General features: G+C 35.4%; 1 protein-coding gene across 3 annotated transcripts in view; it reads left to right on the top strand.

The window, feature by feature from the left end:
* Positions 1-25,264, top strand: part of AP1G1 (adaptor related protein complex 1 subunit gamma 1) — a 78,991-nt gene that overhangs the window by 30,393 nt on the left and 23,334 nt on the right. For 2 of the 3 annotated variants that reach the window (XM_061174556.1, XM_061174557.1), the window contains exons 3-11: positions 7,548-7,672; positions 12,965-13,106; positions 14,746-14,842; positions 16,018-16,094; positions 19,588-19,683; positions 20,146-20,226; positions 20,425-20,523; positions 23,984-24,039; positions 25,124-25,237. In XM_061174556.1, coding sequence (XP_061030539.1) covers positions 7,548-7,672; positions 12,965-13,106; positions 14,746-14,842; positions 16,018-16,094; positions 19,588-19,683; positions 20,146-20,226; positions 20,425-20,523; positions 23,984-24,039; positions 25,124-25,237 — 887 coding nt within the window. The remainder of the gene's footprint in view (positions 1-7,547; positions 7,673-12,964; positions 13,107-14,745; positions 14,843-16,017; positions 16,095-19,587; positions 19,684-20,145; positions 20,227-20,424; positions 20,524-23,983; positions 24,040-25,123; positions 25,238-25,264) is intronic. The other variant, XM_061174558.1, reaches the window with a different exon arrangement.

The following is a 25,264-nucleotide window of genomic DNA, read 5'->3' as shown; positions in this document are numbered from 1 at the left end:
ATCTTTGGTGAAACTTATTGCTAGGTTCCCTGGAGCTCTTGTTCCTATTGTAAATAGCATTCTTTAAAATTTTTAATAATTATGTTGTAGGTATATAGAAATATAATTGATTTTTGTCTGTTTATCTGCCTAGCAACATTACTTAGTTCTAAGAGTCCCTGTGGACTCCATTGTTTCCATATGGTCAACAATACTGTCTGCAAATGATGGCAGTTCCCTTCCTTTTCCATCCTTAAACATTTTCTTATTTCCTTACTATACTGTACACGGAGAACAATATTGAAAAGAAGAGGTGATAGTAGGCATCCTTGCCTCGAGCACACTTAAGCTCAGATTGTGGTCTCCAAATACCCTTTTATTCTAAAAGGGTCAGGCCCATTAGAAAGATGGCTGATCCCAAATCTGGGGCAGGAAATGTACAGAATAAGCTTGGACTGTTGTACTGTATCAGAAGTCAAGAAAAACTACAGAGGTCATTTTAAAAGGATATGGTAGCCACAGGAGGAGGTTGTCATGCCTCAAAATGAGAAAGTTTGAGCTTTTAATAAAAGTAATAATTGTAGTTGAAACATACCAAGTAAGTTTATATCAATGAGTTCATAATAATTAAAAAATTTTTTGAAAATTTCATTGGTCATCTTTGGAGGATACTAGGGAACTGACTCATTATTTTGAAAACTGATAAATAAAAGGAAAGAAACAAACATTTATCTTGCCTTTCCTTACCAGTAGTTCCTTGTAAAGGAATTATTGCTAAGTTCCTTCTGAAGGAACTATTGGTGATCCAATGGTATATACAGAGAAATTGCTCCTTAGAGGAATAATCCAGCTAATGAAGAAGGAATGGAAGAATTAGGATATTACCATTTTGCAACCCCTGATGATCATCGGTGCTGCTAATGTCACAAGAGAGACAACCACCAGAAATAATTATATGCCTCCTGATGAAAGTTCATACCACCACCTGTGAATTATATTTGCTAAATCAAAACAAAAGAAAAACTGATAAACCTGAATCTGATCAAGCCTCCTTGTCTGTTTAAAAAGAGACGTTTTATAAGTGTTCATTGTAGTTTTGTTTCTGTTAGGAAAGCATTGGGAACAATCTGTATCCCCACAAAAAGAATAGGTAAGTTGGGCTTCCCTGGTGGTGCAGTGGTTAAGAATCTGCCTGCCAAGGCAGGGGACATGGGTTTGAGCCCTGCTCTGGGAAGATCCCACATGCCACGTAGCAGCTAAGCCTGTGAGCCACAACTACTGAGCCCGTGTGCCACAACTACTGAAGCCTTCGCGCCTAGAGCCTGTGCTCTGCAACAAGAGAACCCACTGCAATGAGAAGCCTGCTCACTGCAACGAAGAGTAGCCCCCGCTCCCCACAACTAGAGAAAGCCCGTGTGCAGCAACGAAGACCCAACGCAGCCAAAAATAAAATAAATAAAATAAATAAATTTATTAAAAAAAAAGAATAGGTAAGTTGTAGTATATTCATACATGGGATACTCTATAGCAATGAATATGACCGAATTGGAGCTTCTTGTCTGGATGTGAGTAATGCTCAAAAGATGTTGAGTGAAAAGAGCAGGAATACACTATGATACTTTGTGTAAAGTTTAAAACATTCAAAAACAGTTGTCTCTACATGTATAGCTAAGGACATATGACATGACAATGATCAACAGCAGTTTTGAGTTTTGGTTACTCCTGGGATAGAGGGAACAGATTGAGGCAGAATATTCAGAGGGATTCAGTTGAATTTGTAATATTAAATTTATTAAAATAAATAGGGTAAAATTAAGATTTGATAAAGCTCGTTGGTGGGTCAAATTTTTGAGTAAAATATTTCATAATAAATTTTCTCAAGAGAAAAAAAAAAGGGATACAATAAGAATGTTAATGCCAGAAGAATGAGAAAACAGGCTCTGGTCCATATAGATTTTATGTTGCCAAGCTACATAGTGGTAAAGCAGTTATAATCTTGTTCTTCAAAAATGTGTGTGTGTGTGAGAGAGAGTGTGTGTGTGTGTGTGTGTGTGTATAAACTAGAAAGTTATTTCTGAGTATTAAAATGAAATACAAGTAACTAAGACCTAACCAATCAGTTGCAAATCCGTTAATGTTTACAATATTTTAATTGCATCTTTTCATCAGGATGATTGTTCACATCATAAAGCTCAGTGTTAAATTAAAAGCAAATGTATATGTGCATTTGACCTTTTGGGAAATTGTTCTAAAAGCTAACAAAACGAGTGCAGCTTTTTTCTAAAGGGCAACCAGATTAATGCTGATAAAAGGCAGTATTTGTACTTGCTTCAGAAAAATGTAACAAGGCCAGAAACTTGGTAAAGTTCTCCTTTTAAAAATTGCTTTGAAATTCAAGGAAAATTGGAGCATTGAGTCATCTAGGAAAAGTATGTAAAAGTTAAGTTGTTAGGCTTTCTCTCAAATCTACTCCATCAGAATATCCTGGGGGTGACCTATATATATATATATATCGTAGAACCCTCCCAGGTGATTTTGATTAGCGATTTTTAAGGCACTGTATTTGTTCTAAAGGAGGCTGATAACTTCAGTCCCTTAAGGCTTGTTGCTCATGGCTCTCTGGAATGCTTCTGCTGAGAAAATATTCTGAGAAAAATTCAAGGATCAGCTGGAGAGAATTAGGGACTATTTGCCTTGAAGACATGGAGTGTAGGACAACTGTTAGGACACTGTCTTACATGATGTGGCTCAGTTACCTTAGTGATAAGGAAACTAGGCCCAGATTGTTGAAATAACTCACTTAGGTCTCTTAGCTAGAACCAGGATAAGAGAGGCAAAGCTCCTAACTGGTTTCTTTCTGTTCCACTAAGTGTTTTGTAAAGAGGTAGAAACCTTTCTCAGATGTTTTCTTAGTTTCTGAATTGGGTGGCCTTCCTACTTTGTTTTCACAGTAGCTTGTGCATGACTGTCACGGTATATATATATCATATTTTATGATAAATATTCAAATGCTGATTTTCTTTTATGTGTCCTTCTAACTGTGTATCAGAATGACTAGCACATTGGTTTGGACACAGCAGGAGCTTTCTAAATTAAAGGAAAACCACAGTGTCTCAAAACACTTGGAAAATAAATATAAAAAAATCAGTGAGTAGCAAAGGGTTACCACAGTCAACCCTTTGGGATGTAGGTCGGGGGAGAGGGAGAAGCTTGCTGTGGATAAGCAAGTATCAGTGTATTAAGAGCGTTGTTAAGGAAGAAATTGATAGTAGGTGAAGAATACAAAATAACTGTCAGCAGAAAAGAGCACAGCCCTTGTGGGGAATAGAGATAAGAAGGGAGCATACTTCTTAACACGTTCCTGCGGCATCACAGGTATGATAGAATAGCACAGTAAGTGCTCATTATGAATTTAAGTTATCTTTAAAAGGTTGATTGTTTCCATTTACTGAGTTATATTTTCATATGATTTTGTTCTTAAATTTTTCAAGGGCTTTTTCATGAAATGATTCCAAGACTCAAATGCTTTTTTGCTATTTTTTGAAATATATGTTGTTTAACTTTGGAGGGGGAACAAATGATTTCAGTTGTTTTTTTCCTTTTTAATTATAATATTATTGTATTAGCTTTTCTAACTACAAGTTAGATGTAAGTTCTCTTTATCCTGCAGTTTTTTCTCTCCCAGCCCAATATTATTTATCTTTGAAATAAATAATGACAGTTCATCGATGCAAAATTTAAAGGATACAAAAGGATATACGATGAAAACTCTGCTTTCTATCCTCTTCCAGTCACTTAGTTTCCCTCCTTATAGGCAACTTGTGGTATTCATTTCTTGACTATACTTCCAGAGACATTTTATACATCTCCAGGCAATGGACATATATATTCTCGCCTCTTCCAAAAATATATTGTAACATACTGTATGCACTGTCCACTTATTAATCTGTCTTGAAGATTAACCCATACCAATATATAAAGAGCTTCTTTGTACTTATTTTTTTCCAACTTTATTGACATGCTCATGGTAGTAAATACAGCATAGTATTCTGTTATATGTGTGAATCAATTTACTTAACTTATGTCTTATTAACGGACATTTATTTCCAATCTTACTGTTTAAAGTAATACTACAATGGAATAATATCCATTATTTTGCTCATGTGTGAATATAAATGCATTGTAAGTTCCTAAAAGTGGATTTGTTGAGTCAAAGGATATGTGTGTTTGTAATTTAGATAGACCAAATCTTTCTTACTACATCTTGTGCAAGTTTATACTGCCATTACTAATGTCCTTGCACTGTTACGACAGTTTTTTATCTTTGCTAATAGGTTAAAAAGTAGTATCTCAATATGGTTTTGATTTGCATTGCTTTTTCTTTTTTAATAACTTCATTGAATCATATTTTGCATATCATATAACACACCCTTTTCAGGTGTACAGGTCAATGATTTTTTAGTAAATTTTCCTCGATGGGTTTGCATTTGTTTTATGAGGAGATTGAACTTCATTTTGTATGTTTGAATTATTTCTTAGTTTGAACTGTCTGTTCAAATTCTTTGACTTTTTATATTCATTGTTGGTCTTTTTAAAAATAAGTTTGTAGAATCCTGTTGTATAGGATTTTGTGTCTGTGAAATGAGTTGCAAATATTTTTTCCAAGTTTGTCATTTGTCTTTTGACTTTTGCTCACAGAGTTTGGGGTAAAAGCAAAAGTTTTCTGTTACATTGGTGGTGGACTGTTTATGGTGGATTTAAAGCCAGATTTGTGGGTTAGCAGTGTTTCAGGTGGCAGTTTCAAGTAGCTTTAAGTGAGGAGCAGTAGTTCTCGATGGAAGTTGAGGTTGTTGTCTAAGGGGTGGATACATTTAATTGGTTACTATTTTTTTTCTGTTCTGTAACTCATGTAAGTGTTGAGTTGTGTTTTTAGTGATTGCTGCTCAAAAGTGGATGCCCTCTCCTCACATTTACCCACATCCCATTGTATTCCCCTCCAGTCATTTTCTTTTTCAACATTTGAAAACCTTGATAACACTTTTAATGATGACACGTGGTACAGTCTGAGCTCTATTTGCTGGCCACTGTAAGTGTGAAGTGTGATCAGAGTTAATCCTTCACTGGAGTATGTATTTCAGAGGCCATTTCCAGTATATAATCTTGTATTTTCCCCTCAAATTTGTCACCTTAAAAAAAAAAAACACAGCAGCTCATTCTTAGAGCAAAGTCACTGTACCAACAGGAAATATTAAAAAAGAATTAATTTAGTATTTGTCCCTTTAATTTTAGTTTTTCTTTTGGCTATTTAGTTATTAGGTAAGTTTTAACAGCTGCCACAAAAAGCAACAAATTGTACTCACCAGTCATCAATAACTTTTGGTGTGACTATCTTAAAACTTGATCTTTAAAAATATGAAGTAATATTAATGCCTGAGTGTCCTTTTCATTAGTTCACCTTAAGAAAAAAAATTTGGGTAGTTTGTGTAATGCTTGCTGTTTGCCTGAAGCATGATTCAGTAAGGATGATAAACATTTTAGTGATACCTGGTTCTTAGAACATTTTCTTTTACTGCTAAAATATTTATTTATAGAATGATTAAATGGAAAGATTTAAAGTCCTTCAGTTTGAAAAAGAGATTTTTCTAATAACATTTTAACTTGTATTTTCTCATTCACCTCAGCAGTAATTTTTCTGCTGACATTGTAAGAATGACTGTAAACATCTTCTATTTCAGAAATTGTTTTTGAAATTTAAATTGAATGTGTAGATGGAAGGGAAGGGTTGTTAGATAATCTTTGTTGATCTCAGAGGCATTTCAGTTTTCCTTGGGATCCTGGTTATTCTCCCTTTGAGGCTTCTTTGATTTGCTCATGATGGTGTAGTCATCCCACAACATTTACGTGTTTTTATTGTAGGTACGTTGAGAGAGCAGTTTTTAAATAGCTCGAAACAGGTTTATTTGTAAACTCTTTTACATTTCTCAGTTTGACTTTCATACTTACAGGCAGATTCATATGGGAAGTAGTCTCATGTGATCTTACATTCCTGTCTACACCAGTCTGCATCTGAGCCCCTTTCCTTGGAATGCAGTGATTCTAAATGGGAGCATAGTTTGAAAAACCCCTCTTGAAGAGTCTAACTTGTGTATACCCTTTGTAAACCACTGCCCGAGAGGGAATGTTTGGCCTCTTCCATGTTAGTCAAGATGGAATGATAAAGTATATCAGAGTGACTGTGATGTTCAAGAAAGGCTAAGTAGAGAGACAAACTGTTTAAATACAAGGACTCTTTTTTTTTTTTTTAATTGAAGTATTGTTGATTTACAATATTGTCTGTTTCAGGTGTATAGCAAAGTGATTGAGTTTTTTATATATATATATTTTTCAGATTATTTTCCATTATAAGTTATTATAAGATATTGAATATAGTTTCTTGTGCTATACAGTAAATCCTTGTTCCTTATCTATTTTATGTATAGTAGTTTGTATCTGTTAATTACTCCTAATTTATCCCTCTCCCTCTCTCTTTCCCCTTTGGTAACCGTAAGTTTTCTATTTCCTGAGTCTGTTTCTGTTTTGTAAATAGATTCATTTGTATTATTTTTTAGATTCCACATGTAAGTGATATCATATAACGTTCGTCTTTCTCTGACTTACTTCACTTAATATGATAATCTCTAGGTCCATCCATGTTGCTGCAAATGGTGCTATTTCATTCTTTTTTATGACTAATATTCCATTATATGTATATATGTATATATACATATATATATTTTTATACACATACACACCACATCTTAAACCAATCATCTGTTGATGGGCACTTGGCTTGTTTCCATGTCTTGGCTATTGTAAATAACTACACGGATTCTTAAGCTCTGAGGATTGTGTAAAGAAGAATTATGTAAAGAAGAAGTCATATAAAACATTTTAGGTTAATTCCATTACTGGGTTTTCCTCTGGCTTGTGTGTGTTTGTTTACTTCTGTATTTGATTCCTAAAACCTCACCTCTCCATAGTACTTGGTTCGAGCTCTAAATGTAGCACTTTCCACATTATGTTAAAGTTAGTTATTGTCTATCTCTTCTTCAGTTGTACATTCCTGGTGTTTAGGACACTGTTTGGCACTTTGGTATGTTTCCAGTTACTGAGTTTTTGATATTCAAAATAGGAACCAGACATTAAATACACACATGAGCTTGGTGCTCGTTTAATATAACCTGGGAATTAAATTAGGAATTAGGTTTATTAAAACTTTATGACAACCCTTTAGTAGTTTGTATGAATATGTAGATCTAAGGTAAACTTCACAGATTATTTGGATGGCAAATACCATAGGACCTTGACAAGATGATCTGTTCCAGAACTTGATTATTATTATCAAGATATTGAACGATCTTAAACCTTTGCCTTTTATTTAGGTGGTTTGATTATACAGGTTATACCTATGTACTTTAGTTAACCATTGACTCTGGGTTAAAAACATTGCTTTCCTGATTATGGTAGCAATTTCTTAATTTTTTTCTTTTTTAAAATTATTTATTTATTTATTTATTTTTTATTTGTAGTTGGAGTGCCTCAAGCTTATCGCCTCTCAAAAATTCACAGACAAACGCATTGGCTATTTAGGGGCAATGCTGCTGTTAGATGAAAGACAAGATGTCCATCTTCTCATGACCAACTGTATCAAGAAGTAAGTCTTAATTTCTTTTTTCCAATAACTACTTTGTACTTTTAGGTCTTTTTTATAATAAGACATCAAAAGCTTCTATTTATTGATTTTATATTTACTGTCTAGAATGTATTTGAGCTGCTTTTGGTTCTATAGCTTATATGTAAAGAGGCTAAGCAAACGATTAAAACTTCTGTAGGGGATAATTTAACTAAATGAAAGTATTGCTGTACATCTTGAGTCATAGCAACTATTTAGCCATGAATAAGCATTTGGACTTTCATAGAATAGAAAGAGCATTGGTAAATCTGAGCTTTCTTATCATATATTTTTTTGAATACCACGAATAATGAAACACTGTGTTTATTAAATAATTACCAGTGTATATTCTTAATAAATACCATTTAAAGGTAAAAAGAGAGGTCTTGCTTGTCAGCAGTCTAATCCCAGACTTCAGTTGCTGGGAATTATATTTAGCCCTGTGAATTTTTGTGAATAAGTCCTTTTTTTCTCTAATGGGTGCTTTACTGATTTACTAGTCCAGTTATGTGTTTAACTTACAAAGTTAATGCTTGCCATTCTGGAGAAATTAGAGGACCTGTGAGTAGGGAATTAATAGTTCTCAGTATCTCTCTTATAATAAATTTCTGTTAGAAAGTTACGGAAGTTTTAGGGTTTCCCTGGTGGCGCAGTGGTTAAGAGTCCGCCTGCCAGTGCAGGGGAAATGGGTTCGAGCCCTGGTCCGGGAAGATCCCACATGCCGCAGAGCAACTAAGCCCGTGCGCCACAACTACTGAGCTTGCGCTCTAGGGCCCGCGAGCCACAACTACTGAAGCCCCCGTGCCTAGAGCCCATGCTCTGCAACTAAGGAAGCCACCGCAATGAGAAGCCAGCACACCATAACGAAGAGTAGCCCCTGCTCACCGCAACTAGAGAAAAAGCCTGCGTGCAGCAAAAAAGACCCAACGCAGCCAAAAATAAATAAATTAAATAAATAAATTTTTTTTAAAAAAAGAAAGAAAGTTATGGAAGTTCTGATGGCCATATTGGTTAAAGGTACTTTTTGGTTTGTTTTGATTTGGTTTTGGTTTGTCTATTGGTTTAATCTCCTTTTTTAGATTTCTTTTTCATTTATAGTATTTCTGTATTTGACAGAAAGTAGAATCAGGGGGATATAGGTGATCAATTTGAAGACACTGAACTCATACATTTTGCTGTGGTAAAAATTATAATTTAAAATTTCCCAATGGATAATGAAAAATTTCAAAATGAGAATTATGATTGCTTGTAAATATAGTGTGTCATGTAAATACATTGACTCTGTGACTTAATTTGGGAGAATCTTGTTTTTTTTGGCCTTGAAATAAATATTAATAATGAAAATACTAAGTTGGTTCATTTATTCAACAAATATTTATTGTATACCTGTTGTATGCCAGGAGGTGTTATGAGCTTTGGGGATGGAGAATGAAAAAAATGGACAGAAATCCTTGGTGTCATGGAGGTTACGTTTTAGATGTTTAATGTGACTTTACACATTTATTCTGGACAGGCCTCTGAAAGTTTCTTTAATTTTTGTACTTGCATGCTCTGTGCCCTTATTATTCAAGCCTTCAATCATATGCTGATAATTTGGCAGTTCTGCCTAGCAGCAAGTTCATATTAGAGACTTAATACCAAACTCAAGTATAGGTTTGTAGCTTGATAAAAATTGAAGAATAGGCATACAGGCAAAGAAGGAATCTTTGTGTTTAATTTTCATGAGACCCAGCTAAGCCCCAAGTGAATTTAGGAGAGAGCTAATAATATTTGGGAATTGATCTGGCACTTCAGTTTAAGCTCAGTTAAAGGACTTTGGATAATTCAGTTTTTTTTTTTTTTAATTTATTTTCTTTAGTTTTTTGGCTGCGTCGGGTCTTAACTTGTGGCACGTGGGGTCTTTGTTGAGGCATGCGGGATCTTTCATTGTGGTGCGGGATCTTTGTTGTGGCGTGTGGTCTTCTCTAGTTGTGGCCTATGGGTTTTCTCTCTCTTTCTCTCTTTAGTTGTGGTGCATGGGCTCCAGGGTGCCTGGGCTGTGTAGTTTGCGGCACGTGGGCTCTCTCATTGAGGCACGTGAGCTCAGTAGTTGTGGTGCATGAGCTTAGTTGCCCTGCGGCATGTGGGATCTTAGTTCCCCAACCAGGGATTGAACCCGCGTCCCCTGCATTGGAAGGCGGATTCTTTACCACTGGACCACGGGGAAGTCCCCTGTGTGTTTTTTTAATCTGTTAATGAATGGGTTTTTTTGTTTATTTGTGAGGTTTTTTGCATTTCGATTACGGGGCATCATATGTACCAACAGTTTTTCTGTTTAATGATGAATGTTTACCTCATTGTTCATTGGCCTAGAAAAACTCTGACATTAATGATCTTGGAATTAAATCTTTAAAAATTAAATATAATACTTTAAGAGCTTGCATTATGCAAATATTCTTAATCATTGAAAAATGACTGAAGAGTCAACTAAATACTCTTGGGAACTAGGACACTAAATGGTAAAGCCATAGTTAAGTTAAACTTTATTTTATCAGTAATTTTTATCTTAAATATTCAAATTGGTAGACAATAGCAAACCTGACTGATTGACACTTTACCTTCTGTTTCCTTTCCTTTCTTTGTTTTTCAGGGAAGCCTAAAACCATTTATTAGTTCATTTAAAATTACCAAAATAAATAAATAAATAAAAATAAAATGACCAATAATGAACCCATTACAATGTTAACAGAAATAAATTTTTTTATGAAAAACTATTTTCCAGAACAAGAACAATTTCAGTGAGAAGAATGGCATTATTTTACAATTTTGTAAATCTCTTTAATATCTAACCTAATGGAAGCTAGAAGCTAGATGCTCATATTTGCTTCTGCATTCAGTTTCTTATGTTACGTTTTGATTAAGTATATGAAGAAGAGCTAGCCTTTCACAGATAATGTAGTTTGAAAAAGAAAGAGGACTTTAATAACCTTTCAGATAACTATGGATAATGTTCTATGATAGTATATCAAAACTCCACAAGTGGTAGTTTCTTTAGGGTTATTTACAATGTGGAGTCTGAAACCATATCAGTGAAGTTTGGTTCTTTGTTATATTAAAACCCATTGGTCTGTCTTACACTTCGAATGAATCTTTTACTCTTGCATGCTTTTTAAACATCATGCTTAAGGCATTTGGAGAAAATTGGTTCACTGAGTTTTAAAGTATTGATAGACTGTCAGGTTCATGGTGGCAATACAAATATTCCAAAATTCTAATTTTCACTTCAAAGCTTAGATTTTATCATTGGCAACAAATATTGTCACTTGTTGCTCTTGAAGTGATAAGCTTACTTGGCTCTTCTTCCAGAAGATGTTTGGCAGATAATCACATCTTAATAATTATAGTTGTCAGTTATTTTTCAAATAAGAATGATGTTCATTTTATTTATTTAAATTTTATTTATTTATTTATTTATTTTTATGGCTGTGTTGGGTCTTTATTTCTGTGCGAGGGCTTTCTCTAGTTGCGACAAGTGGGGGCCACTCTTCATCGCGGTGCGCGGGCCTTTCACTATCGCGGCTTCTCTGTTGCGGAGCACAGGCTCCAGACACGCAGGCTCAGCAATTGTGACCCACGGGCCTAGTCGCTCCGCGGCATGTGGGATCTTCCCAGACCAGGGCTCGAACCCGTGTCCCCTGCATTGGCAGGCAGATTCTCAACCACTGCGCCACCAAGGAAGCCCCTGATGTTCATTTTAAAAGTAACTAGTTTGTAGTTTAGCTTGCAAATGAAACAAATACACAAGTGCTTTTCTCTGAGATTGCCACTTTACTCCAGTATGCATCAGAAGTACTTTATGCATACTTTCCATTTTGTCACGCAGAATGTTAAAAAATGTGCACTCAAGAGTCAAGGTATATGGGAGTTCCCTGGTGGCCTAGTGGTTAGGATTCTGGGCTTTCACTGCAGTGGCCCGGGTTCAATCCCTGATCAGGGAGCTGAGATCCTGCAAGCCGTGTGGCGTGGCTTTAAAAAAAAAAAAAAAAAAGAGTCGAGGTATAATAAAACTTATCATTTTTACTGCTTTGTCATGGGCAGTATTAAGTGAAACTCCCTCCCTCCCTTCTTTCACTATAAGTGTGTGGCAGTGTATTCAGTGACTACTATTATAGTTTGGTGCCTCTGCCCTGATTTGTGTTAACGTGCCATAGTTTTTCCCACCATTGCCTTTGCACTATCAGTGCGGGTGTCAATAAAGCTGACAAATAATGAGTTAGTATTGTGAAAATAGTTTGTATTTCGTGGACCCTCTGAAACAGTCTTGGGGACTTCCAGAGATTCTTTAATCACAGTTTGAGAACCACTGAGCTAAACGATTTTAAAATGCTCTTAAAGCTGGTGGAAGTAGCATAACTCAACATAATAATTCAGCTTCTGAATGGTAAGAGTTGGTTATAATATATAAATGATTTTACTGGTTCAAGCTTTTAATATTTCAGCTTTTCTGGAAGTATACTTCAGGCTGGTTTAGAAATAATTCTGTACAGTAATCAATGCCTGTTAGAAACAGAATTCTTTGTATCTGTATCACTAGATACTGAGCCTCACTGTAAACATCTAGCTTAGTTTATGATGGTTTAATTAGCTGTCTTTTTAGTTACTAATTTTTTCTTCTTTTGAATAAGTAAAAGTGTAAAAATTAATGTAACGTCAAGGTTAATACTATATCATAATATCAAAGACCTTATGGTATAGTATTTAGAGTATAGAGTGTTTAAGTATAGAGTATATAGTATAGAGTGTTTCTGTTGTGATGTTTATTTAAGTCATCTTAAATGCTCTAGCAGTAGAGATTGTTTTCTGATTTTTTTTTAAGGTTTTCGTTACTGTATTACTTTTTTTTGTAGTTAGTAATAGAGCATATTAAAATCTTTTAAATATACAGTTGTGCTTCATATTCTGTCATTGCTAGTTTTTACTTTCAGTGGTTTGCTGAGTTTCCTAAAGAGAGTTGTCTTTTAACATCCAACAGATAGCATGTTGTCCAGTTTATGTTGCTTTGGTATTTGGAAACATTGGGTTGCAAGCATGTAGAACAGACTGTCAGTCAGTTTGCTGTGTTGTAATTTGTAATAAAGTTAGAATAAACACTTTTTTCAAAAATAATCCTAATAAATACTTTCCGTATTAGAGAAATCATGAATCGTTCAGAGCTACCTCGTTAGACTGTGAAGCTTCTTCATGGGGAGCACCAGGCAGGGCATGTTCATTTCTGCCCCCTTCTTTCTTTTGCAGTGATCTTAATCATAGCACGCAATATGTACAGGGGCTAGCACTTTGTACCCTCGGCTGCATGGGCTCCTCAGAGATGTGCAGAGATCTTGCAGGAGAGGTAGAGAAACTCCTGAAAACCTCCAACTCTTACTTAAGAAAAAAGGTAACTTTCCATGAAACCGAATGTCTGCGTTTGGATTAGAGAGTATTATGGAGATGAGAAGGCAGGTTATTCATTTTTGAAAGCTCAAATGATAATATAACTTTCTTTCCCTGTGCAGTAAATGTATTTTAAATGATTATATATGAATCAGTTGTTTATGAATCAAAATCTTTTTTTATACTAATTTTGGAGGTGTTTTTTTAATTGCTATTTAACTCTCCAATTAGTAAGTGATTGTGAACACTTTAATTCTCTTAATTCGTCATTTTTCAAGGAAATGATTTATAAACAAGCAAATGTTATTGGACCCTAGATGGTATACCTAATTACTTCCTAAATTACCTGATTCTAAACAGTATTAAACAAAGTGATAATGAACAGATCTTTGCGAATTTATTTTAGTGCCCATGTCTTTGTATTAGGGCCTTTGAATCTTGGAAGTGCAGTTCCACTGGGGCCTAGATAATTATTAGGGAATGCTTTAGAACATACTTCCTAAAATTGATATATCTAAATGGAATAGTAATGGAAGACAGTGATCTTATTCACTTATTTGCTTTTATTTGTTGATATAAACATTTTGTTGTTATTTTATTGTGCTTGAATCCTAAAACCTTCATAAACAAAGGGTAAAATTTAGGACTTTAGAAGTGAGTCACATAATATCGTCTGGTTGGCATTTATTGTGCCTCTGTATTAATGGTGTGAGACAAAGCCGTTGAAAGGGCCAAGCTGTTTTCCAGGATCATGCACTGTTAATGATGGCTATAGACCAAAGCCAGTCTTTTCTCTTAAAAAACGTGTGGGCTGCTCTTGTTCAGAAAGATTAAATAAATATTAATAAAGATTAATAATTATTAAATAAAATAATTCCTACAGATTAGAAAAAAAAATTGTTTCCCCCAACTGTAGCATGGAAAGAATTAGCTGAAATCTTTTCTTGTTAATGTATCTGAACTTTTATGTTATTCAATTCCAACAAATAATAGTTATGGTTCCTTCTGCCAGGGGTGGGGGCGTTTAACCAAAATCAGTCTTTGAATGTCTTTCTTTCCTGTGAACAAGTTTCTTCAGTAGAGACTAGCTAACTGAGAGGCGTTTAACTAAGATCCTAAGTAACTTTCAAATGATTTTCTTGATTTCAGTAGAGAGTGAATTGGGGAAAGTATAGGTATTATTAAAAGCAGCAGCAGATTTAAAGCATCTGCAGTATATATATCTTTCAATTGCATAATGTTTTTATAAAACCTTTTGGTCTTTTTACTCAGAAGAATGATTATCACAGGTGGAAGTCTTTATTTTTTACTTTGCAAAACTCCACGTAAATTATGTTTAGCATGTTTGATAAGTTTGTGTTAACCATGGTCTAGTCGAGAAAGCTTTTGTCCACTTATTTGGTAATATATGACCGAAGAGACAGGTGAGTTAGAAGTTCTCGTTAATGCAGTAAGTGTAAGTTGGAAAGCCCTAACCAGTTAATAACTAGTAAGTCTGATAATAATAAATAATAAATTTGATACCTAACTCCTTTCTTTTTTCATGTAGGTGAACTAGTTGATAAGGTTTTGTTGTTTATAAGATTGGTTGTCCTGACTTAATTGAAATAAATCTTCTTTTGTCCTTTTTATGTTTTTTATAGGCAGCACTTTGTGCTGTTCATGTCATCAGGAAGGTTCCTGAACTTATGGAGATGTTCTTACCAGCAACAAAAAATTTATTGAATGAAAAGAACCATGGTAATGTGATTTAGATGCACTCATGAAGTACTGAGGGAGAAGGGGAAAGAGAACAGGCTTCAGGCAGTGTTGGCCTTCTGTCTCATGCAGTGGACTCACCTTTCTACTGTGCTTGGACAGTTTTCCAGGAAGGGCTAATGGGTTGAATCTCTCTTCTACTCCCATATCCTAGTTTTTGTAATTAGAGATTGATTCCTTTACAGTAAGCTTGTTTTTCATTTCTGGTCCTCTTTTACTATATTAAAAATACTATATTAAGTAATAGTGTAATTACAAATGATCCTAGCCTTGATTTTCATGTGTAAAACCCTTTGATTTCCTGGCTATTTTATAATAGAAGAAAAAGTTATTTCTTTATTGCTTTGCTGTAGTAGTGTAAGATTTGTGAAACTACTTTTAGGTTACTTGTAACAGGAATTTGTAATGGGTACCCAGATATATTTTTATAAAGCTTGAGAGAAATTAAATGAAATGTGGCAGTTCTTTACCGAGCATTTTATTCTTATTTTGAAGTCAGTGAAACAAGTTCTGAGTGAAGAAAATTCTTGTGTCCTAAATGCTAAGAGAAAAAATGGTAACGTGTATTTAATTTGATTAATGCAGTCCTGTGCCTAGAAGACTCAAAATATACTTGTTGAACAAATGAATGTTTAGGGTACTTATTTATTATTTAGTGAAAAGTATGGTGTGATTCTTTTCACTCACTCTTGACCAAGCAAATTTACTTTGTCATTCACAACTACCTTAGGTTTTTCATATATTTTATCTGGAAATTTAAAATCTTAGTAAGATTTTTCTTCTTGACATATCTATCAAAACTCAGCTAAGAGCTTATTAAGTCTGGAGCAGGTAATATCCAGTTTATATTGACTAGGAGCATGTCTTTATGGATGTTCTCAAATGTAGAGACATGTGTATTGGTTCTCATTTTTTAGCAATTATTCTGGTCATACAACTTTAGAATATTCTGTTTTGATTGACATCACCAGTATTAAATCAGCAGGTATCTATTAATACCTCCTTTGTATTCACCTCAATGCTTAGATTCTTTGAGAGATTAAAAAACAAAAATAGCAGCTGTCCTTTTGGAATTGACCTTTAGAACTCAAAGCCCTGTTCTATGAAGTTGAATAATATAGCCTCATTTTTAGTTTTCATTGGTTCTTTTCTTTCAGGTGTCCTTCACACTTCTGTAGTCCTCCTCACAGAAATGTGTGAGCGAAGCCCAGACATGCTTGCACATTTCAGAAAGGTAGGTGCCATTCTGTATATCTAAGCCTTTCTTGATTGAAAATGGTTTTCCTGAAAAGTACATGATTTTCTCACCTATGAATTTTCTTTTGAAAGAAAGCTGTGGAGCTGAATAAAGGACTTAAACAGCCCTGCTGTGTGGTAGGGCTGGAAGCCAGATTTAGGCATATAAGAACTGGCAATAGTGCAGTGTTTTCCCTTTCATAATAGAAGTCTTCTCTCATTGTTGGCAGACACACCAGTCTCTCACGTGCTTTATCTGCTGTTTTCACATTGAAGTTAGGAAATGTAACCTGAGGTCAAATTACACATAGGAAATGTGTGTGTGTGTGTGTGTGTGTAGTTTAAGGCACGTAATTTTTTTTTTTAAAGGTGAAAACTGCAAACTGAAATTTGACATTACTTTTACCTAACATAGGGTCCCCCACTATTCATTTTACGCTGTGGTGACTCCAGTGATGGAAGTCTCTAGCTTTCTTAAGTCCCTCCCTCCCTTTCTTAGAGCGTTCTGAAGTGGAAATTTTTTTCTCCACTTACGTTTAGAAGGCACTAGTAAGGAGGACTCAGAGAAAGACTGTTCTTTGGGTAATTACATGCATTCAGTTCCTTTTATAGGGTGCTGATCACTCCATAAATTGGGCTTACTTTGTACTTTAGATCTAATGAAGCTCTAATAGCAGCTCTTTTTTGGGGGGCTTTTTTGCCCCTTTAGATGTTCATGTATTGATTAAATTATTATAAAATAGTATGAGGCCCGTATCTGTCCCTAATGCTTGCTTTGTATGTTTTGTTCCTGTTGTCTGTTTGGAATCCTGCTGTATGTTAGAATGAAAAGGTAAGAATTAACCCTCTTTTAGATGGTGCATGCTGGCATTAGGTCCTTAGTGGCTTTTGTGTATCCATCCACAAATGTGGCTTTTAAAAATATACTAATGCTGAAGCTGTGCTTAATACTGTGTTATTTGTCCTAGCATTTTTGGCTAACTTCCTAGTCCAGGTTTTGTCTTGTCACTTAAACTCCTGACTCCAAAGTCAGCCTTGGATTTCAGTTGCAGCCTTTCCTGATTTGTAAGCCTCCTTCTCTGCCTTTCCTTTGTCTTCACTTGAGAAACTTTGAGCAGTTTCCCAGTGGCATTGGTGATGGCAGTTCCAGATCAGTTTGGATCCTTGACGCCAAACACTGCTTCTTCTTGAAGCAGATATTTTAGAGCCGTGTGGGTAACCTCATACTTTAAAAAGCTCCGTACGTACTTCTGAACTTTCAGTTCAGACTTAGAGCTTTAATTTCCCCCTTACTTGCCGTCAATCTTGCCTTGAAACTTTGGAATATTAAAAGTTTTTTGAGGTAGAGTGGGTGGGCATCAACTGATTTTCATGGCTGCAGCCTTTCCCTTTGTCATTTTATTTTGTTTGTCTTGTCATCAGTTTTAGTAACTTGAATTTTTGTCTGAAAAATAAAGCTGGGTTCCAAGAATTTGTATGCTGAACACTTAGACATTTGTGCTTTTTGTCCCGGGGTGCTCTTATGTGGTATGAGTTTAGTAGCTGAAGGAAAAAGGACTTCTCTGAGACAGAAACCAGATTTTTTTAAAAATAATTAATTAATTAATTAATTAATTAATTATTTTGGCTGCGTCAGGTCTTAGTTGCGGCATGCGGGATCTTTCTTTGCGGTGCGCTGTCTCTTCATTGCGGTGCATGGGCTTTTCTCTAGTTGTGGTGTGCGGGTTTTTCTCTCTCTAGTTGTGGCACGCGGGCTCCAGGCTGCATGGGCTCTGTAGTTTGCGGCATGCGGGCTCTCTCATTGAGGCACGTGAGCTCAGTAGTTGTGGCGCAGGCTTAGTTGCCCTGCGGCATGAAGGATCTTGGTTCCCTGACCAGGGATCGAACCCGTGTCCCCTGCATTGGAAGGCAGATTCCTTACCACTGGACCACCAGGGAAGTCCCCAGAAACCAGATTTTAAAAAGTAATTGAGGATATGGGTAGTACAAAAAAGGAGACCATTGGGAAGTATGCAAGGCGAGCTACTTTTTGTGCGGAGTTTGGTAACTAGATGATCCCGGTTTTATTACATTTTAAAGCAGTTTATACAGTTATATTATTCTGACCTCTAATATGAATCTGTCCACAGTTGACAGATTTAATGAGGATTCTGTTTAGAATTTACAGGTCATTATAGCTTAGATTTGTTTTAATCTTGGAGTTGTCCAAATTAGATTTTTGTTTAGGTGACTTATGAAGTGCTTAATTGAAGTGTTATGGCCAAACTTATTTAAATTCCCACAGATTATGTTGTCTTGTATTTAGCAGTAGACTTAGTGTTGTAAATGTTTTGAGTGTGTACCTTGGGCAGAGCTTGGCTTTTGTTTCAGTCTTGATCCCCTTTTAGAATTGGAGAGTAGGGAGGAATCCAAATACGATGAGAAAAAAATAATTGAGTTGCAGCAAAGTTGGGGCTGTTTTGACTGCCTCCAAAAGAGATATGGTTCAGTTCACTTTGGACACTTCTTTTCTTAATGTTAGATGATTAGAGTTGTTTATATAGCTAAATTGAGTTTGTAGTTAGAGACTGGAAATGTTCTTATTGTGGCAAACATTTTGGAATAGGGTTTTAACCTTAAATGATTGATCAACAGAGTTTGAAATGAATGATAATATTTAAAGCATTTTTAAGTTCAGCTTGGCAGTAAAATTGCCTCTACTATGTGCTGTAAGTCAGTCTAATGGACAGAGTAAAAAGAAGGGCATTCTGACCATAAGGAATGTATAGTTTCATTAGTAAGATAAGACAGGCAACAAATGTATAATTAGGTGCTGAAATTAAATTTTACCTAAAATTGTGTCATATGAGTTAAGAATAGGAAAAGGACATTATTCATGGCCTTGCTGTCTTCCTAAAGTGAAGGATACAGTTTTTCATGTGTCTTTTCCACTTAGTCAATGTTGGAGGCTTTTTGTATTCCCTGTTGTTTGTTGGAAAAGGATATAACTAGCCAAATATTAAGAGGAGAGAATTTTTTTCTCTATTTGAGATAGTTTGTTTTAAGACTGTAATTTTAATAAAATCACCAGTATTTTGGGTGTGATAACATTTTATATCCACATGTGTTGAATGTATTAAAAACTGAATATATTTGTGCAACCTAGGTGTGTCAAGTCCTATAGAAGTAGAAATGCAATATGCCCCATAGGTACCTGTTTTACTTGGTTCTCAGAGGCTTTCTAACCTACTGTTATTTATAGTGCCTTTGCATATATAACTCTGGAGTAAAAATATCTGGTTTGTTTTTAATTCAGATATTCCTTCTTGAGTTCTTGGCCAAAATACTCCTAAGTTATATTTATCAAACATCAACAGTATACTAGTATATTGTATCAGTAGAATTTGCTTGGACTCAGACCCTTGCATCCTTTTTCTAAGTCAAATTACCTGCCTATTCATGAGAAATTCTTTGATGTTCACTGTTTTTTGATGCATCTCTCTTCCCCGCAGCTCGTGCCCCAGTTAGTTCGTATTCTAAAGAACCTCATCATGTCCGGATATTCACCAGAACATGATGTTTCTGGGATCAGTGACCCCTTTTTGCAGGTGAGGTTGAAAGAAAGTTTTGGATAAATGATATATTTTGGAACAGATTTTTCCTTCCTCTTTTGTTTGTGTTGGGTAGAGATTTGGTAGTTAATTGATTAAACTAATTACATTAACAAATGAATAGTGACACAATTCTGTATGAGATTAATAGGATAAAATTATAGTTGTAATAGTCAAATCATATACTACATAGAAACTTGATTTACCAATATAATACAGCTCTGCAGGTGGTGGTATCCTTTGGCTGTGAAGTGTCAAATGGTGGGTTGTCTAATAACTTCATTAAGACATAGAACCATGTATAACTTCTCTAAAGATAATGTTTAAATTTCTTCTGTTTGAATTTTACCATTTCTATTGGGATCTAAGACTTCATTTAAGTTATTTGAATTTCATATCAAGCGAAGTTCCTTTGTGCCAGGCGGAATTTGTTGACATTTGTCATATTTTGCACATTAGGTACGAATTTTGCGGTTATTGAGAATTTTAGGACGAAATGATGATGACTCAAGTGAAGCTATGAATGATATATTAGCACAGGTGAGTAGACCAAAACTTACATTTAAGTAAACACTCATTTTAGTAAAGCAGGGAGTAGAATGATTGTGATTATATGGAGCAATTTTTGTATTTTCTCATTGGTGGCTGTAATCAGTTACAAAATGTCTCCTGTTACCTCTGGATATTTTTTGGAAGCATTGTTTTGTCACTTTTATAACACCCTCTGTGTCTTTTCAGGTTGCTACTAATACGGAGACTAGTAAAAATGTAGGAAATGCTATTCTTTATGAAACGGTTTTGACTATCATGGATATTAAGTCAGAGAGTGGACTGCGAGTAAGTCTTTTTAATCTTTTCTTCTCTAAATATTTTATTTAAAATAATTGACTTGGATTTTGGAAATGAATTCTATTTGGAAATTAACTTTAGTAAAGAATGATGCAGAATGTATAGTGTTTTTTTTGGTATCTGAAGTATCATTTTCTCCACTGAAGGCTTAATATTGATTATAATAGAAATTGGAAGAGCTTAGGTATGGTTAGATACATAATGTTAAGTGAAGGAAAAATTTCTTTCTTCCTTTCTTTCTCTTTTTTTTTTCTTTTTTGACCACACCATGCGGCATATGGGATCTTAGTTCTCCGACCAGGGATCGAACCCATGTCCCCTGCATTGGAAGCAGGGAGTCTTAACCACTGGACTGCCAGGGAAGTCCCAAGGAAGCATTTCTGAATGAGCTTTTTTTTAGAGCCATGATTTGAGTTGGGCTCAGTCACTTCAAATAAGACATCTTATTTGAGTTAATTCATTTCTCTAAATATTTATTTTTATTTGAGAAATAAACACAAAGTAAAAGAATTCAAACAGTACAAAAGGTATGCAGGGAGGAAGATGTCTGTCTGTAGCTTTCATGTGTAGACTCTCAATTTTTCTAGTGGGAAATATGGTTACCATTTTCTTTTTTTTTTTTTAACATCTTTATTGGAGTATAATTGCTTTACAATATGGTGTTAGTTTCTGCTGTTTAACAGTGTGAATCAGCTATATGTATACATGTATGCCCTCCCTCTTGCGTCTCCCTCCTACCCTCCCTACCCCACGCCTCTAGGTGGTCACAAAGCACCAAGCTGATGCAGCTGCTTCCCACTAGCTATCTGTTTTACATTTGGTAGTGTAAATATGTCAATGCTACTCTCACCATTTTCTAAGGTACTTTTTTTTGGAGATATTTTATCCATATTTAAATGTGTCTGTACATGTGTATTTCTTGTCTTCCCCACTTTTAAAAACTTTTTATTTAAAATAATTTTAGACTTACACAAAAGTTTCAGAAGTAGTTCAGAGTTCCAATATTACCGTTCGCTCAGCTTCCCCTAATGTTAGTATCTTGTATAACTGTAGTATAATTATCAAAACTAAGAAGTTAATATTGGTTCAGTACCATTAACCATATTACAGACTTTATTCAGATTTCACCAGTTTTTCTACTGATGACTAATCCTTGATCCCACATTGCATTTATTGTCATGTCTCCTTAGTCTCCTCCAATCTGTGACATTTCCTTCGTCTTTCCTTCGTTTTTTGTGACTTTGACACTTTTGAGGAGTACTGATCAGTTACCTTGTAGAATGTCCCTCAATTTGGCTCTGTCTGATATAGTCTTTTTTTTTTTTTAATATTTATTTATTTATTTGGTTGTGCCAGGTCTTAGTTGTGGCATGCGGGCTCCTTAGTTGTGGCATGTGAACTCTTAGTTGTGGCATGCGTGTGGGATCTAGTTCTCTGATCAGGGATTGAACCTGGGCCCCCTGCATTGGGAACACGGAGTCTTAACCACTGCACCACCAGGGAAGTCCCTGATATATCCTTTTTTTAAAAAAATTTTTTCTAAATTTATTTTTGGGCTGCTTTGGGTCTTTGTTGCTGCATGCGGGCTTTCTCTAGTTGCGGCGAGCAGGGGCTACTCTTCGTTGCGGTGTGCAGGCTTCTTATTGCAGTGGCTTCTCTTGTTCGGAGCACGGGCTCTAGGCACGGGGCTTCAGTAGTTGTGGCTTGCGGGCTCTAGAGCGCAGGCTCAGTAGTTGTGGCAAACGGGCTTAGTTGCTCCGCGGCATGTGGGATCTTCTGGACCAAGGCTCGAACCCATGTCCCCTGTATTGGCAGGCGGATTCCTAACCACTGTGTCACCAGGGAAGTCCCCCCACCCCGATATATTCTTATAATTAGTTTGAGGTTATGCTTTTTTGGCAAGACTACCACAGAAGTGGTGTGCCCTTCTTAGCTTCGTATCAGGAGGTACATGCTATCTGTTTGTCTCATTACTGGTGATATTAACCTTGATCTTTTGGTTAAGGTGGTGTCTGCTGTGTCTCTCCACTGTATAATTGTTTTTTTTCCCTTTGTAATTATAATATTTTGGAGGAAACACTTTGACACTATGCAGATATTCTGTTCTCCTCAGACTTTTACCCACCATTTTAGTACCCATCAGAGGATCTTGTCTGCAACAGCTATTAGGGTGGTGTTCTCATGATACCTTTCTATTTCCCTCATTTTTTCCTCATTAAATAATTGGAATTCTTCTATAAGGAAGAACTCTCCCTCAAGAATTTATTCATTCTTTCAACCATTTATTAGTATAATAATTGCTAACCCATAGCTTTGTAAGAAACAAATTTACTAACTACACTACAGTATTTATGTATAGTTCTTTTTGTCATCTAGGTTGTTCTGCACCTTACACATTTCATGTTAGGTGAAAACATTATGTTGGAGCTAGTTTATATTCATGTATAGAGACCATTCTCATTTTAAAAAAGGTTGTACTAGAATATTCATAACATAAAATTTATCATTTTAACCATTTCTAACTCTGTGGTTCAGTGGCATTAAGCACATTCACATTGTTTTGCAACCTACACAACCATTTATCTTCAGAACTATTTGGTCTTCTGAAACTGAATCTATGTACCTATTAAACAATACCTCCCCCTTATCCCCTGTCCCCAACCCCTGGCAACCACCATTCTACCTTCTGTCTCTATGGATTTGCCTATTCAGGACATTCCACATAAATGGAATCATATAACATGGGGTGTTTGTATCTGGCTTATTTCACTTAGTATAATGTCTTCAAGGTACATCCATTTCGCAGCATGTGTCAGGATTTATTCTTTTTAATGGTCGCATACTATTCCGTTGTATGGATGTGCCATAGTACATGTAGCAAATTTGCTATTAATGGACTCTCCTATCATTTGTGATTATAGATAGTGTTGCAGTAGATTTTTGTGCATATGTACAAGTATATTTGTCAGCTAAATTCCTAGAAGTGAAATTGTTGAAGCAGAGGATATAGTTTCATTTTGTAGCTTTTATTTATTTATTTATTTATTTGGCCGCACCATGTGGCATGCGGGATCTTAGTTCCCCAACCAGGGATCAAACCCATGCCCCCTGCAGTGGTAGCACAGAGTCCTAATCACTGGACCACCAGGGAATTCCTAATTTTAAATATTTATAGTTACTGCCAGATTTCCCTCCAGTGAGGCTGTAACAATATTATTTTTCTGCTAATGATATAAAAACTTTAAAACAATCTTTCAGCAGAAGTAAAATATGGTTTTAGGAGTTTGCCTTCAGAATTTTTTTTTTTTTTTTGGCTTGCAATCTATAGAAGTACTAACTAAACTACCACCTTTAAATAGTTTGCACCTATCAGAGGCCAGAAAGTGACCCTTAAGCAATATAGATATTTGATTTTCCTAAATTTTTAAGCTATGCTGTTTCTCTATAGGTCCTAGCCATAAATATCCTGGGTCGTTTCTTATTGAACAACGACAAGAATATTAGGTAAGTCAACTGAAAAATGTCTTGTATCTGGCTATTATAAACTCAGTGTATTCAGGAGTGACTTTGTTCAAGATCACACATGTATTGAGTGACATATCTAGAACTTCAACTCAGGATTTTTATTTTTAGTCTGGTCTTAAAACCGTTTTGATAAGAAATTGAGTATTTGCCTCATGAGTTAATTTTTAGTCCTGTTTATACTTTAGCATTAGGAGTCAGCAAACTTTTTCTGTAAGGGACCAGATAGATGGTCAGTATTTTAGACTCCATGGGCCTTAGGGTCTATTTGGCAACTACTCACCTCTGCCTCTTGGTGTGAAAGCAGCCATAGACTGTGTAAATGATGAGCATGGCTGTATTGCAATAAAAATTGATTTACCAAACCAGACAGCAGAGGGCTGGGTTTTTGCAGATAGGCTGTAGTTTGCTGACCCCTGCTCTAAATTAAGAAGAAAAATATAACATTTCAGTTGCAAACCTGGAACATGTTTGTGAACTCCAGCTACTTTTTTAAAGTAGATGAATTTATCAGTATTATCTTCTATTCTTTCTTGTCATGTTACGATTGAAAAAATGTGGAAATAATCATTATGGTACCCTGAATTATCTTCTCCTTCCAGAAGAATTTTTAAATACTTGGATCATAAACTCAAATTTTTGCAGGGATGGTTTTGGTACTGGTATCAAACAAAAGCAGAGGAAATATAAATGGTAAAATTGAAATAATTTCCTCTTGTGTTTTGGGGCTCAGGCAGCCTGAAAAGGCATACTATATACTTATTTTGTTGTACTATTTGAAAGAGTTTGGAAGAATCAAGTCAGTCACTTTTAGAAGTTTAAATGGAATTGACCATGAATACAAATCTAAATCCAAGGCTTCTGGTTGCCACAGCTTTAGATTATAGTGTTTTTTATGGCTTTACTGTGTTTCCATTTTACTCACTAATCTGTCTTGTCTTTTAAATATGTCTTTTAACAATGTATGCTTTCCCTTAGTCATTGGACATCTTCTTTGTCGTTAAGCAGAGAACTATCCTGAATTTTACATTTTAATTCTGTTCTTCTGCAACTTTATGTCATCCAGATACGTAGCTTTAACATCTTTGTTGAAGACTGTGCAGACAGATCATAACGCAGTACAGAGGCACAGAAGTACCATTGTGGACTGTCTAAAAGATTTGGATGTCTCAATAAAACGGTAACAGATTATTGAAAATTCTGCTCC

This window comes from Eubalaena glacialis, chromosome 18, assembly GCF_028564815.1.
Source record: "Eubalaena glacialis isolate mEubGla1 chromosome 18, mEubGla1.1.hap2.+ XY, whole genome shotgun sequence".
Taxonomy (NCBI): Eukaryota; Metazoa; Chordata; class Mammalia; order Artiodactyla; family Balaenidae; genus Eubalaena; species Eubalaena glacialis.
This window is presented reverse-complemented; position numbering and strand designations above follow the sequence as displayed.